Source organism: Nanorana parkeri, unplaced genomic scaffold (genome assembly GCF_000935625.1).
Source record: "Nanorana parkeri isolate BGI_ZX_2015 unplaced genomic scaffold, ASM93562v1 scaffold1182, whole genome shotgun sequence".
NCBI classification, from domain to species: Eukaryota; Metazoa; Chordata; class Amphibia; order Anura; family Dicroglossidae; genus Nanorana; species Nanorana parkeri.
In genome coordinates this window covers 532130-548471 of record NW_017307450.1, presented here as the reverse complement: position 1 = coordinate 548471, position 16342 = coordinate 532130, and the positions used below count along the sequence as shown (strand labels likewise).

The 16342-nt window shown below is 41.9% G+C and overlaps 1 protein-coding gene across 1 annotated transcript in view; it reads left to right on the top strand.

The window, feature by feature from the left end:
- Positions 1 to 409: 409 nt before the first annotated feature.
- Positions 410 to 16342, top strand: part of RHBDF2 (rhomboid 5 homolog 2) — a gene marked incomplete at its 5' end in the record, with an annotated part of 32662 nt that continues 16729 nt past the window's right edge. Inside the window, 5 exons of the mRNA XM_018568394.1 lie at positions 410 to 534; positions 5248 to 5443; positions 8335 to 8547; positions 10431 to 10559; positions 12798 to 12916. Coding sequence (XP_018423896.1) covers positions 410 to 534; positions 5248 to 5443; positions 8335 to 8547; positions 10431 to 10559; positions 12798 to 12916 — 782 coding nt within the window. The remainder of the gene's footprint in view (positions 535 to 5247; positions 5444 to 8334; positions 8548 to 10430; positions 10560 to 12797; positions 12917 to 16342) is intronic.

Sequence of the window (16342 nt, the reverse complement as noted above, 5' to 3'; positions counted from 1 at the left end):
CTAGAGAGAGAGAGAGAGAGAGAGATATCTATCTAGAGAGATATATATGAACACATAGGGGTCTATATACAATTTGCAGGGTAAATTGTTTCCAATATTCTTTCCTATGCTCCTCAGCTCCATCCAGTACCCTATTCAAGCACACTACATTCAAACTGTGAAAAGCTCCACCTAGTGACAGTAATGTAATATTACAACACTACAATTGAATTTGGGGGGAAAAATATATTCGTATCATTCATTTTTAGCATTATTTGCCCAAAATAACCCTTTTACAGATGTTTGTAGGGCAAAGGGTCCTGTGATTTGTTTATAAATAGACATGTATGTAAACCCTAACCGTGAACTTTGCCTATTTGCTCAGTTTTAATACAGATGTGGTGTGGTTTTTTTGTTGATTTCTCTCCAGCCTGTGATCAAACCGGTGTACCGTCAAAGTGTTAGCCTGCAGGAACCACAGCGGACAGAAGAGGGATCTGCAAATGAAAGGCCTGGCTTCAGAAGACAAACCTCACTTTCGCAGAGCATAAGAAAGTGAGGAGGAAATCGTTATATTTTCCATTGAATGTACATAACTGTGATTTAATGTGGTATTTAACTTAAAGCCCTGACCCACCAATATAATGTTTCACAAAAACTTTCCTTTTAAGGCATGGCAATTGTCAAGGTTGACAGTGTGCTTATTTCATCTCTCAACCGAACTTTCAAGCCGTGAAATGGCTGGCGTCATAGCTGATCACATGTGCAGCACCATGGCAACTTCAACTAAATAGAGGCCAAGATGGCTCCTTCCTTGGCAGTATAAGATAGGAAGGTGTTAATTCATTAAAAGAAAGGGGTCATTACACACGATGTTTTGCAGCAGATACCCTTAGCGTTACCCTTAACATTTGCTAGGAGTGTGAATTGCATTGCAGACAATAAAAGCATTGTGTAGCAATTGACTTTTTGGAGCCAGCTACAGAACTATCGGCTTCAGTAGCTACTTCTATCATCCAATGCAGTGGGCACTGATCATACCAGTATGTTGTAGCTTGTTAGATTTGTATTGTTATTTATTGAGGTAGATTTGGTGTCACTGCATCATGTTAGAGTTGATGACACTTGTAGCAAATTGATCTTTGCAGGTTCTGGCTTCAATTTTTAGGTTGCTCTCAGGTTGGGGTAATGCAAGCGGAGAACCTTCATAATTCAAAGTACATCCAAGTAAAGTGATGCAGACAGTTCTGGAATTTAAAAGGACCACATTTTAAAAGTGTCTGCTTGCATCTGGTGATCCCAGGGGTTTTTCAGGGGTCCTAATAAACCAGAGAGCACCTCTGAGCATACAGATTAAAATATTTAGGGGATGGTAGGATACCATGGTGACCAGTTTGGAATAAATCTATTCTAAAGGTGGCTATACACTATCTGTGCAGTCTTTTTGTAAAACTGTGCAATATAAGGACAAATATAAGCAATCCAAATATTTGGTATCAAAAGAGGCCGGCCCTTGCACTACATAGTTAATGGTCGATCTGAAGCAGATTGTACAATCGGATCATATAGTGTATGGTCAGATTTCGAATAATATCTTTTTAACTGAAAAAAAATGAATTGGTCCAAAATCTGTAATGATACATTATGAAGACATGTCTAAAAAAAAACAAATGTATTATCATTGCTTAGAGAGAAAAAAAAGTATTATTAATGGATTAAAGAAGAACTACAACCTTCGATCTCTGAAGCCAAGGAACGTGCCATTTTGGCCTCTATTTGGATTATAGTTGCCATGGTGCTGTGCATGTGATCAGCTATGACTGTTTGAGGGCTTGAAAGTTCGATTGAGAGCTGAAAAAAGCACATTGGCGACCTTGACAGTTGGCATGCCTTAAAAGTAAATGTTTTGGAAGACATTACATTAGTGGGTAAAGTTCCTCTTTTTAATTGGAAAGTAAATACGTTACACAATGTTACAAGACTGGATTATGCATAAAATGTATCATCTCCCTATCTGGGGCACTCAGTAGAAGACCTGGAGCACATGCCCTGGGTTTCGGAGCGCCCCTGGTTGATCCTACACCTCAGGACTTATGCAGACCAGATCTGCATGAGTTTCTGCACACGTAGTGCAGAGGGTTGTGTCGCGTTTTTGCTGCGTTCCGGGTCGTTTTTGGTATAAAAAAAAGTTTAAAATGGGCTTTCCTTTACTGCTAGCAAGCAGTAGATGTATGCAAAAAGTAAAAAAAAAATGCTTTAACAGCGATTTTAAACTTACCCCGTTATCGCCGCGCTCTCCCGCCCGAGAATCCGAAACTGCTCGGGCGGCTGCAAAGCATCTTGTTCGGATTTTCGGACGGGGACGAGCAGAGATGCAAGGTAAGTCTATGGACGCGTGCATCTGCTTGCAGACACCACGGGATCGGAAGTGCCTGCAGGGACAGAGGAGTCAGCGCTGGATCAGAGAGCCGCCACACCGCTGGAGGGACAGATGAAAACATCAGAAAAGAAGATCGGATTAAGAGACTTCATTTAAGGTAAGTGCTAACAACATTGGGGGGAGGGAAAAAATGTTTAGACTTTAATGTCACTTTATTTTGTTAGAATTTTGGATACCGTGGCAGGATAAGAACCCCTTTCAGGTTTTTATTGCTTTATGTCCCCACTTGGAGTCCCCCTCTCTGTTTTTGTCCTGGTGACCATTATCAGGGTAACAGAAAGCAATGAGAAACCCAAAATGTTAGTTTTCAAATTTGGACACCTGCTCTGGTGACAACTGTAGCAGTTCCTTTCACTTTGTATAGATTTCCACTCCACCTGGGACAGGTAGTGAGGTGAAATCTCCCCATTGGTATTCAGAAAGAAAAATAATTAACCCTTCTGCACTCTATCCAAAATCCCCAAAAAAGATAATTAAAACTAAAAAAAAAAAGGTTTTGGTTATTCATATACCTTTTTTAAATTCACCAGCATCTACCAAAAAAAGGTAATTTTAGGTAGACTGACCCTTGGCACCCCACCATGACGGTCCGGGAATTGGAGGGCTCCATACACAGCCCTGGAGGTTGAACAGCAACATAATGCTTGCAGTTGGAAGCAGTGATGGGTCAGCACAGTCTTCTTTCTTCTGAGACGTCGCCCTAGAAGAAAGAAGGCTCAGAAGGTTATAATGCTATAGGGTAGTGAAGTTTTCAACCTCCTAAACCATAATATCAACTGGTGTAGGCAAGGGTCGTCATTACAGATAAGTGCAGCAGGATCCGAGTGGGTTAGGAGGGTGTTGTGGGACCTATTTTTTTGAAAACGTGATCTAACCCTTTAAAGGGTAGGTTGTCTAGGTGTTGTAAAGCCTGTCCTTTTTGCCTGCATTCTCGCTGCATTTTTGCTTAAAAGAGGCGGCTTCTAGGAATGTAAGTGGTGTTACCAGTAAGCAGGAAATAAATCAACAGTGGGGAACATAGGAGTAAGAGATTCTTACTAATAATAATTTATTTAGCAATGAACATTCCTACACTATACATGTAATTAGGTGATCTCCCTTAACAAATCCCAGCAGCGGAAGAGGACTTCAATCAGAGCTGTATTACCACTCCGACTCTGTCTCTTTCTGTACAGCATTTCCGTTATCCTGGATTAACTAACAAAGATGCACTGTGATGTGAGCTTTTAAAGTCCGAATGGTCTACACATCACAGTATTGGTAACCACATTCCATCCCCCCCCCTTTGCAGTCATTTGGCATATTGAAAACCTAAAGTGGATTTCCAGGAAAGCTGAATATCTGCTGTCTGTTCAAGACAAAACTGTGCAGTAGCAGAAGGAAAATTAGAAGCACCGCACTCAAAATCCAAAGTATTTTTATTCTATTAGAATAGTTCACCATGCTGCCCCCTTCATCAGGGCTAAATGTAGTAATGTGTATTTTTATGCGGGATTAATGCATATGTTTATAAAGGAGGGCTTCTGGTGATTTTTTTTTTTTTAAACTGCTACCTCTTACGCCCTTATCAAGAAATTCTTGATCCCCCAGAAAAGCTTTTGCCACTTTGCTTTGTACTACTAAGGTTAAAGATTCAGTTTCACAGTTTAAGAATTTGGGGTTTTCTCTAGTAATGATGTGTTGGGGCTTCGCCCTTGTTCACCCAAGCTGACACAAAACTGTCAGACACCCCCCCTTCCTGGCCCAATTGGGCATTCCCTGCTGCTGCCACAACTGATTGGGCTAATGAGTGGGTGTGTCAGTGACAGTTTTGTGTGGTCTTGGGGGCACCAAGCCCCCACACATTACTATTCTCTAGGCCAGTGGTTCTCAACCTGTGTAACCTCAGGACCCACATTTGTCCTTGGTCATAAAGTTGTGGCCCATGTCCCACTGCAATGGAACGCATGGCATTGCGGTACCGCCCGTTCCGATGCGGGCAGTAGAACTGTAAGTGGGAGGTGCCATTCAATGCATCTCCCACACCACAATCCACGGTACATGCGGTTGCGTGGTACAGTGCGTTAATTACACGGGAATGTGCGATTAACGCACTGTACTAGTGTGAACGGGCTCTCAAAAATACTGACAGACACACAACGACGGACACAATCTCACACACACATATACGCACTCCCCCCTAATTTGTTTTTTTTTTAAATCCACCCAGTGTCCCCACCTTACGAGAACTGGAGTGGATCCTCAGCCTGGAGTCCAGTAAGGGCTGCTGTGCTGTGATGGAGCTCCATCCATAAATGCATAGGTTGTACAGCTCACTTGCACACCATGTAGAGGTGCCGGGAGCCAGAATGTGACATCACTCCAGTCCCAGCACACCTCTACAGGATATGCGAGGGAGCTGTAAGCAATGCACATATGGATGAAGCTCCCTTGTGGCCATAGCTCCAGCCCAAACCCACCTCAAGCTGACACTCAGCACCAGGCAGCATATTCTGAATGGCTGCTTGGCGTGAGAACTGACAGTGCTGCACTAGGGGAAGGCCGAGGAATCTCTCACCCAGAAAAGTGGAAGGCATGCAGGGACCCACTGAACATGAGGTCGCGACCCACTTTTGGGTCACGACCCACCAGTTAAGAGCCAAGGCTCTAGGCGCTCTTTTTTTCCTTCCATAACCCAAAAACAAACAAAGTGACATTCTCTTCCATCTAAATCAAACTTTGTGTGTGTGACTGTGGTACGGCGATACGATTATAGGCTCCTTGAATAGGGGCAGATTAAAATGATTCTATGTACTGTTAGCTAGAGCTGATTCTCTTTCTCTTTACAGGGGCACAGCCCAATGGTTTGGTGTAAGCAATGACTGGGAGGGAAAGCGACAACAGTGGCAGCGTAAAAGTCTCCATCACTGCAGCCTTCGATATGGAAAGCTTAAACCTCAGTATCAACGGGATATGGAACTGCCCAGCCAGGAAACTCCCTCCTTCCAGGCTACAGAGTCCCCTGCCACTTGTCGAATGCCCAAGGTATGTATACCTTTAAATCATGTTGGATGGGTTGGATCAGCATTTACCAGTTAAACAAATTATGTTGAGTCCAGCCAGGAAACTGACCAGGGCCATTCATAAAGGGGGGAAAAAATATGTGGAAGTCATGTTCTCCCTTCATTAACTATAGATCAGTGATAAGGAGAGTGTCCTAGATTTTAAAGTAAAGTACTTTTCTTGATTCACAATATGTCCCCAACATCTAAAATATCGACAATAAAGCAGACCCATATGCTTGAGATACCCCCTTTCCTTTAAAACTATATATTAGTCCTCTGCTGAAAGATGCATATTATAGAAATTATCTAATTGCAGGACTCTGTGTGGGCTTTCTCACACAAGTGGCTTGAACTAAGTGGAGCTAAAACACACGGGTTTAAACAAAACAAAAAAATGTTTCTATAATTTATCTGCATTTATTATAACTGGAATATTAAGTGGTAAGAAGGTTTGTTGAGCATTGTCCAAACAGTGTATCACTTGTATGCCCAAATGGAGCAACAGTTCTAGGATGAATACCACTATGCCAGACAGCAGTAGATTAATTGGCACCATGTTGTTCAATTCATTGGCTCCTATCCAGCTTTATGGTCAGTGTAAATAGTTCTGAGTTCGGCTTCAGTTACAATGAGGAATATGAAGGTGGCTGCTGTTCGCCTTTTAAAATAAAAAGTCTAAAGACTTACTGATATGATTGGCTTACTGTAAACCACGCTGAAGACAGCAGCCCATTCTGACCCCTATTATAATTCACAGATGTGAGCATGTTTCATTTTGGAAGCTTGTGTAGTGGAATGTTGATATTAACTCATACAGTTCATGTTGTTGATATTCATGTATACACTATTATTATTATGTAATAGTTATTTAGTCCTAGAGGTTGAGTAGCACTATACAGATATATACAGGTGCACTTTAATGAACCCTAAGAGCATACAAGACACACTTGGCATGTGAGCACGTCAAATCCGTGTGCTTGGGCTATGATACAAGTCATACAGAAGGAACTAGAACAACTTAGACATACTGTCTCAGGAATGTCAGATTTATGGCCAGTTGCAGGGACGTAACCCTTGGCAGCCAATCATTTTGTAGCCCATATGGTGGTATTGCAAAATTTCTGTGAGCTGAACCTCTGTTCTCTAAACTGCTTGGTGCTTGTTCCCAGCTGCAGCTGTTGTCAATGAACCTGCTAAATTAAACTTTGGTCCAATCCTTTGCTTTTGCCCTTCACTTACTTTGAGAATTTAAAGGAGCTAAATTAAATTTTTTAGGGGAGCCTTCTACTAACTAATCAAACAGTTAAAGGCTAACTTAATTAGTTAAGTAACTAATCAAACAGTTAAAGGAAGGATTAGTTAGGATAATGGGTAAGGAGCCTGGTTACTGTAGTTAGGAATAGCAATCCAAAAAAAAAAATAGTCCAGTCTTAAGGTGCCCATACACTTTACAACCATCGCAAGACCTTAGTCTTGCGATGGTTTTAAAGTAATTTTAAAAACGTACGATCTGCCCATCTTGGACAGGCAGATCGTACTCTCGATCATCGCAAGCCCGCCCCCCTGAGGGGCGGGCTTCCGATGACCGCAATGCTGAACGGGCATTTGTCTCCCGAGCACCGTTCAAACCAGCCGAAAAGTGTGCTCCTTAGACAAAAGACGTGCGACCGTATAGTAGAAACGGTCGCACGTCTTCGTTCACACTGCTCGATTCTCCTACGATCGCGGGATTTCCCGCGATTTTCGTACGAGAATCGAGCAGTGTATGGGCACTTTTACCCCCAAAAATCCGCTAAATTGAATAAAGATGCGAGACTGGAAAACCCAAAATTGGCGGGCTCGGATGTCACTGCTACCCCTAACAAGCAGGAGAGCTGCCTTTCTAGTAGGGCTGGGAGATTAATGTAGGTATGCCTAGACAGTTGGCAATTAAGGATGTGCAGGGGCTTGGCGTGAGTTCAGCGGCGTACTCCCAAGCCCGCGCAAACCTGTGACTGACACATCCCCTCTGTGCCCAATCAGTTGGGGATGGGACATTCCCTGCCCCTTTGTGATGTGTGACTGCACGGTGAGGAATGTTCCAGCCACAATTGATTGGGGGGATGTGTCAGTTAGTTTTGCAGGTTGGCGGGCTCTGGGTTTGCACCAAGCCCCTGCACAGCATTAATGGCAACAGGGATTTTATCATCAGGAGAAGTGATAAAATAATTTGTTGCCAGGATATCCTCAACCGAATATTTCTCTGGTGCCAGGGTTCGATGTCTTTTTTTATCATGTCCTTTGATTTCTGAATGGGATAGTCAGCCTCATTATGACCCTAAATGTCAGTGTTTTTAATGAGGTATGCTGTAGTGTCGGCCTCCAATTAGAAGAGGACAGGCGTATATCACTAAAAATGTTATTCCTTTTGCAGAGGATGCCTATACTTTGTACAGAATTCTGAGAAAAGCAGTGAACCAATCACTCCAGCAGGAAGTGATGTTTGTCTGGGCTTTCTCTACAAACCAATGTATGCAATGCTTCCAGGTTGCCGTATTCCATGTCGGCATTAATTTCTTTTTACAGTTTAAAATTGCATTTTAAATTGCAGCGTCAATACAGGACATAGTAGTGACATAGTGGCTTCCTGGATAAAACCAACCATTAGGCAGGACAACAGGTTTCCAACCTGCTCAGAAGCTTCTGATACCAGCAGCACTCGTAGCTCTTCAAGAGGATGAAGATTTAACATAATTAGTTATGTCTTTGGTTGAACTTGATGGAACTGTGTCTTTGTAAATGATTTACCGTCGCCAATGTGTATGAAGGATTTCGAAAAGAACACGATTTATGAAAAATTTGAATTATTTTTTTTTTTTTTTTTTTTTTCAGATTGTTGACCCGTTGGCACGGGGAAGGGCATTTCGGCAACCCGATGAGGTGGATCGGCCACGAACCCCTCATGCAGGAGTTGCCCCAGTGACCCCTGGAGTCCTATCACTAACCTCCTTCACCAGTGTGCGTTCAGGCTACAGCCGTTTTCCAAGACGGAAGAGAGAGAGCGTGGCGCACATGAGTTTCCGGGCTGCGGCCGCTATTATTAAGGTGAGCTGAACTCCACCTGATCCAATGACCTTAGATCCAGAGAACTTACTTAAAGGGTATGTAAACAGTAACAATAAACAATGTAAACCTGACTAGGTCATTTTTGGTTACGTATACAGTCGAATGCAAGGGCCACTCCTCGGTATATTACAACTATACAAACATTAATGTCTGCAGTGCTCACACCCCTTCAACCGCAATATATAAAGTGTCCACTTCTGTGTATCACTCCAATTCAGAATTATAACTTCAATGTATCACTCTAAAATTCAGCATCAAAATGTGAGCGAAATAATTGTTTGTTACATAGATTTTATTAAACCGACTACACTATACGTTCTACATCTGTATCTGCACTATTTGAGACCATATTCAAATTCATAAGAGGGGGGGAAACCCACCTTTCTGTAGTGGAAAGAAGGCAGAGAGGAGAAAAATTGGAATGTCATAAATCATAATCCGGGGAGATTCCTATAAAGCTGAGGTACCATTCTGTTATGTTGGGGTGCTAAAGAGGGCGAGCGCCATTCTGATGTATAACACAATAAGAATTATTTCACTGGATTACTGCACAGATCTGGAAAAAGCACATAGAGTAAGAGTAACACCCACCTCCCCCAATGTATTAATACAATATTTGCTTATTGCAGAGCTCAGCTTTATAATGTTCAGGTTTCTGCATTTAAGTTGATTATCCAATTTAATTGCAGTATCTTGAGGAGATAAGGGGTAACATTTTGCAGGTATTTGAAGAGGGACAGTGCAGTACACAGGCAGATTCAGAGACGACTGTGCTATATACTTAGGATGGATATGTTATGTCCTTTAGGATGGATGTCTCCTCTCTTCTGAGGGAGACACATGTAATTTAGTTATTTCTTTTTCCTGCAATTTTTCAATCAAGTGCCGTGATCGGTGACCCATGGAAACAGCTTCAGGGACCATACCCTGACCCCACAGGACTGAAGATGTGGGACCGGCCTGTATTGTAGCTCCAGGCACTGGATCTTGCGTTAGGCAGCCAATTTGACACATGATGTAGCGCATTCGGTTAGCCGCAGGGTGCTATACAGGTCCAGCGAAGTGATATATCTTTACTGGTGTGACCCTGTACCTAAAGACCGGTTAGAGGGTATGCTCGTCTGAAGCTGAGGGTATGAGAAAGGCCCAAGGGTCCTGCTGCTGGAGCATGCTTAGGATGCCACTCACGGCCATCTAGGTACACCAGACAGCCCTGTTAATACATAAAGGCTGGTACGGCAGCCATTTTGATACTCCGCTTACAGCAGCAGGGGAACACTGACTTTGTTGCCATTCAACACCATCCACAGCCAGGGACATTGGAGACCATACATACATACATGCATGCATGCATGCATACATACATACATTCCTTAATTACACACATATATATATATATATATACACACACACACACACACACACACACACACACACTAAAAGGTCAATCCTATATATCACATGCTGTCTGACTACAGATTTTAGGTCCATACAAATCTCATGATGGGTGAGCGCATTTCGTAGATTGATTTGATCCACAACATCAGAACCAAGTGTGAACAAGGGCTTTATGCTGTACAGATATTTTCTATTACACAAAGCTTTGTGGTATATGTATATTATGCAAAAGGATTTATGTTGGTTAAATAAGACTTTTTAGTATTTTGTTATTGACTTTTTGGGTGCTGTGAAACAAAAAAATCCCTTTCATACATTTTTGGTTTGTTTTATACAATATTTGGGATGTAGCACCATACAAAATCTATCTTGCCCTACTTGCCCTTTTGGTGTCATTTTAATTGTAGACGAGAAATGTAATGTGTAGATTGTATATTTTTGTAAGGTTTAAATTGTGTTTTCAGGGTCGTCCCATGCTAGACACTCCTCGCGGCAGGAAAGCAGGACTGAAGAGAAGTTTTGCCTATCCAAGCTTTATGGATGAGGACACAGTAGATGCCCCAGATACTCTGGATTCCTCCTTCTTCAGTAAGGCAAGAAACTTTCTGATTAAGTATTAAAACTTGTTTTTAAGGTTCACAGCATGGAAAGCACATGTTATGCATTGACAAGAGGCACAAATCAAGCACTGGACACCAGCGTCATCCCCATCCTAATCTAAATGCTGCCCTTCAACAAAACTTTTTGTATGCTGCGGGTTCAGCACAATATCGAGTGTAAGGAGAGGTTGGAATTGATATCATTAAAGGGAATCTATAGTATTTATTTTATTCAGAACTGAAAATACAGTTTTTCCAAAATGTATTTCTATTTGGTTCAGTAAGTGTGTACTTGCGTTGTGCTTGAAGTTCTCATTTTTGTTATTCACAATATCCCACTAAATAAGTCAAATAGGTTTTGTTGTGGATAGGACTTGTCATTTTAAACGTTTATTGATTGACAGGTTCCCTTTAGAGTTTAGGCTGAGCAAGAGTTGTGGCGAGCATAGCTATTATGCTGGGAAAAAAGATGGAGTTGCAAAGAAAATTGGAGAGTGAAGGTGAAACCTGTTTGTAGGTTTTTAGCAATTGTACCTCCAGTTCTCTTACGGAAGTTTGTTTGCTCTTGAATTTATCTTCTCGTCACACCTAACTTGCCACAGTCATTCTTACATAGGGCAAGGCTAAATGTCTACCTGTACTCTAGCTACTCTAGTTTAAAAGTTCAATCCTGCTTGGTACCTGATGTCCCTTCATTGCTAAACTCCATCAATTGATGAAACTCCAACCCTCCACCACCACCCAAATCCATTTAAAGTGCTTTTACAGGCCACTGGAGCACACTGTCATTGTAAAGTGGAATAGGCATTGGGAGGGTTTAGCTGTTGGGAAGTTAGACCCAGTAACAAAGTGAAAACTTAATCAGAGAAGGGCATTTCTGTCTGTTTATGCTAATAGCAGGCATCGTGTGAGATCTGCTGTGAGACAGAACGTCTTTGTTTAAAATGCAGTAGGTGGTCACTTAAAAAGGGAATTTGTCACAGAGTGACTCCTTACAAAGGTGCCATGATGTGGCGGTATATACAGCTTAAGCTTGCCATACACTAGTAACTGATTCCTCCATCCACACTAAAGCACGTGAGCTGACAAATCTCCTGTTGCAACTATTGCATTATGTCAGCCAGCGCTTGCATCTGTCAGAACATATGAACAGTGACTTTAGCTGATTGACTACATTCATTGTTCGGCCTAGACTTTTCCACCAAGCTCCTGCAATTTTCAGATTGAAGGATTTCAGGTGGGAGGCTGCCGACAGAGCTACCCATGGAGCGAACTTCGGCTGGTTCATCAAGAAATGGTTTACATTCGCTCCTTATATGGTAAACTTAAGACCTGTCGTTTTATTCTGAATTTCAGAAGCCGATTAAAGTTTGTGTCATTTCGCTGTCTGGCTGGATTGAATGGTTGGCAATTTCTGTACTTTTTATTGCAGTAAATTGCTCGACCTGTGTGCAGCTTTCCTCTACTAGTTGTAGACTGATTAAAAAGCTTCTACTTTCTGGTCTCACTTAGACCCCAATCACACTGAGCTACATCAGAAAAAGCTGATTTGAGCTGAGCGACTTTGAGAGACATTGGGCTGCAGTGCACATATCATCACGCTACTTAGCGCTACTTTTGGCATGGACTTTGTAGCAGCTACATTGGGCTGTATCCAATCAAAAGCAGTCTTGATGTGGGGTAATTCCTCTTCCTGTTTCCTGCTTATGTTCCTGCATATATTTTTGTGCAAAAGTGACACTTCTGTAGTGCGACAATGTCGCTCAAATTCGTGCGACATTGAGCTACACCATTGAAGTCTATTGGGCCAAATCCCACAAAATCTGCCGAAAAATAGGTCATGTTCAAGCGACAAGCTTGAGCTACAGGGGACATTGAGCTGTGAGATGTGAAATGCATTGGACAAGCTACATTGAGCTGATGTTTGAGCGTTTTTAGAGTTGAAATCGGGCTGCAAACCGCTCAGTGTGACTGTGGTCTAACAGTGGTTCTTAAGAGACTCGAAAGTTAGGGAATTTTTTCAGAGGATTGGTGACAGTATGGCGGGTGGGCCATAACAATCAGCCTCCTAATTAACGTCAATCTTTAAAATGAAAAAATTATTTTGGAGTGTGGTTTTCTTTTTTTTTTTTTTCTAAAATAACGCTTACCGTAGTTCTTTTATGTGCTGTGAAAGTTTGGGAGTTGCTGCAGACGTTTTTCTTACGGTTTCACATTTTCTTCTTGCCATAGGTGGATATGCACGATGAAACGTTTTCTATGCCAGATGACGTTTTTGAATCTCCTCCTCTCTCTGCTGCTTACTTCCGAGCTCATGTGCCAACACCTGATGAGGCTCCTGTTTCAAGTGGGTGAGTATCCCCAATATGGTCTTTTAATTGATGAGACATGTACAGCTCCAGTTGGGGAGTAAAGCTTGCATCTGACACCTGTGTAGTACAAGGGCCTACGCGATTTGGATGCAAATTGATCTGATAGATTGGTAGGTCCTTATTTTACATAGTTTTGGTAGATTGGAAGTTGATTGTGCACAGATTGTATGGCCAGAATGTGACGCATAAAGTTAAAGTCACACTAGTTTTTACATTTGTTTTTTTTAAAACTTTTTTATCACTTTTCTTTTAATTTTTATTAATTCCTTTACTTTTTTAAATATTTTATCTTATTAATTTTTGACCTGCAAGCTGCTGCATACAAGTGATCTCGGCGACATCACCGAGATCACTTGTACAAAACGAGCAGCTGCTTCCATGCTCTACATTTAGCCCTGCTTGTCCGGAGCAGGGCTAAATATAGAAAAAACCTACCCGCCCGGAACTGGGCGTCTCCAGTGTCGGGCAATAGGAATTCCACACCCCTGCTTCCCCTCCACTCCCTGCTGCCCCGAGGCAGGGCCATGGTGGAAATCCAGCCCTCCACAATGCCAGTGTTCCAGGCACTGCATGGAATGAGGGATGGCCTCAAGTAGTGAAGTGTTCCGATCACATCACCCACCCCTCCTCACTATCCCCCATTCACCAAATGCCTTGTATTTTTCAAAGAATACAAGGCAGTCTGTGATTGAAGGAGAGATGATGTCACATCACTGCCCCTCCTCTCCTCCTCCAATCACAGAATGCCTTGTGTTCTTTGAAAAATACAAGGCATTTGGTGAATGGGCGATAGTGAGAGGGGTGGGTGATGTGATCGGAGCACTCCACTGCTCTTGCTGCATCTCTCACTCCCCGGAAGCCCTGCATTATGTGCAAGAGATCGCATGCTGCAATGTAAGAGTTTTATACTTTACAGCAGCACCCCACATATAACATACAGCTATTCAGTGATCATTTACACACCCGGTGTGGGGTATAAATTATCATTTTTTCCTGGAGTGGGGCTTTAAAGTAATTCACTGGTTAGGCAAATTTTTGGTTTGTCAAGTCCCCCTTTGCCATATTGGCATATCCCCATGTTGGTTTTTACCTTGCCTATTAATAGACGTAAAGAAATCCTCTTCTTTGCCCCTATGACACCATTACAGAGGGCGTCAAGGTCTTCACTTACTGGAGACGAGATCCAAAAGGGTGCTCTGTGTCTGGAAGATGTGATGCAGGATACCCTCCTGGATCTCCCTTTCAAGGAGAAATATGTGACTGGTAAGGTCGTCCCTCTGCTCTCCTCCTTTTATCAACATGTTCTTTGTCAGCACATGTGCACTCGGCACACATATCCCAGTCAGTTACTTACACTAGTTGCATAAAAAAATGGAAGGCTTTATTAATGAATATCAAGCTGAATCAATTTTGTGTGCGTTCTATCTGTTAAAGGAGGCTAAAGCCATAAATACAATGAACTACACAAAGGATCCATTTAGTATTATCTGTAGTCTTGGAAAAGGCCCTAGCTATTAACATCTCCACAACAGTTGCCCTCTCTCCACGCCTGACTTGTTGACTGGACAGTGAGGAGACAGACTAGTAAGGTCACCCCTCTGCTCTCTCCTTCTATCGGCATGTTCCTCGTCAGCACATTTGCACTCAGCACACGCATACCAGTCAGTTACTTACAATGGTTGTATTAATAAAAAATTGAATGATTTAGTAATGAATAACAAGCTGAATTAATTTGTGTATGCCCCCTGGGCCCCTCCTATAGCTCTGCACAGGCTATGTACAGTACATTGAAGTTGTCACTGCTTCATTTAAAGGACAATGTATGGGTCTGTAAAGGTATTTGGTGCCAACAAAGATTCTTTACATCCTTTCTGGCTATAGTGGAATATATTGAAATGAAAGATTGTGTGCCTGGAGTTCAGCTTTAAGTTTATAACATTGGGGGTGTATTTGTTTAGTGCTTAAATTGTATTTTGTAGCAAAGAAGCAGTGTCTGTCCATCTGCCAAATCCAATTCCATGTCTAATATGTCCCTTGGTAGCAATATTTTTAGCCAAGTCAAAGAAGACAGAGGCGAATCAAAGAATCCATTTAAATGTTAGCAGTTGTAGAAGTTTATAAATAGCGTCAATGGTGATCCAGTGGGAAAATACTAACAAACTTGAGCTCAAAGGGGGCAGCATGTCTCTACATGGCCATATTATCACGATGGGCCAGGCTCCGGCTGCTTCCCATTACAAAGAGAAGGCATGTCCTAGTAAAGTCATTTAAGACGATTAATAGCATGAAAACCTGCTGAAGTTGGACATTTTACCCTTTAATTATTCTGAGGAAATAGGAAATATCTATAACTAGAACCGTGGAATTGTAATGGTTAATTCCAAAACTATGGCTGGCATAAAGATGCAGGGAAAAGAATATAAAGGAAGGTATGTTAAAGATGAACATATGACACTGAATCCTACTTTGAGCTGTATTTACCATGTATGTTATCCATGTTACCGTGGCTGTTGCATCCTATTGAGCAGCACCTGCTGGTGTATATCAATTTGGGAAGAACTATGTTGGTAAGTAACTCATACTGAGGGTTAAATAGAGTTCTTCCAGGTAAGAAGTGTTGCTTTCTTTATAGAAAGTAGGATGAATCTGAGCAGAGCTCTGGCATTTGTATTTAGGATAAGCCTACTTTAACTTTTTTGGCTATAAAACTTGACTTGCCACTTCTTCTAGTGCTGTCCAGTGCAATATAGCACGCTGTATAATGTGCAGTGCAGGTGCCGTCCATGGTCCCCGTACACTGCCTGCAGTTTGTAAACGAGTTGTGTAGGACTGTTTGCCCTGAACAAAGGATCAATGATATCAAGTCATTGGGGGGAATTTATCAAAACTGGAGCAGAACAAATCTGGAGCAGTTGCCCATGGCAGCCACTCGGCTTCTCTCTTCAGTTTGTTCAGTTAAGATTTGAAAATGAAAGAGAGAAGCTGATTGGTTGCCATGCACAGCTGCTCCAGATTTTGTCTGCTCCAGTTTTGGTAAATTCTCTTCTTTGTATTTGAATGCACATTTTAAAAAGTCGGTCCCTTTAACTGCTAGAAGTTGCCTGCAGTGTTCCATGTAGGTTTTTACTCCAAACAAACAGAAAGGTAAGAATAATTAAACATATGTATATTTTTAGGTACGCTGTGTGAATGGGAGCACATAGCAAACACATAAGTGGCGGATTCTCAAACTTGAATGCAAAAGTGGAAATGCACTTTAAGAAAGACTTTGTGTTAAGTTGGAATCACATAAGTCAGGTGTTGCAGAACATGAATAGAATCTTTTATATGGTTTTTTTCCCCATTACAGGTCAGGTTATGAGTTTTTTTTTGTTTTTGTTTTTTTTTTACATTTTGTAAGGGCTT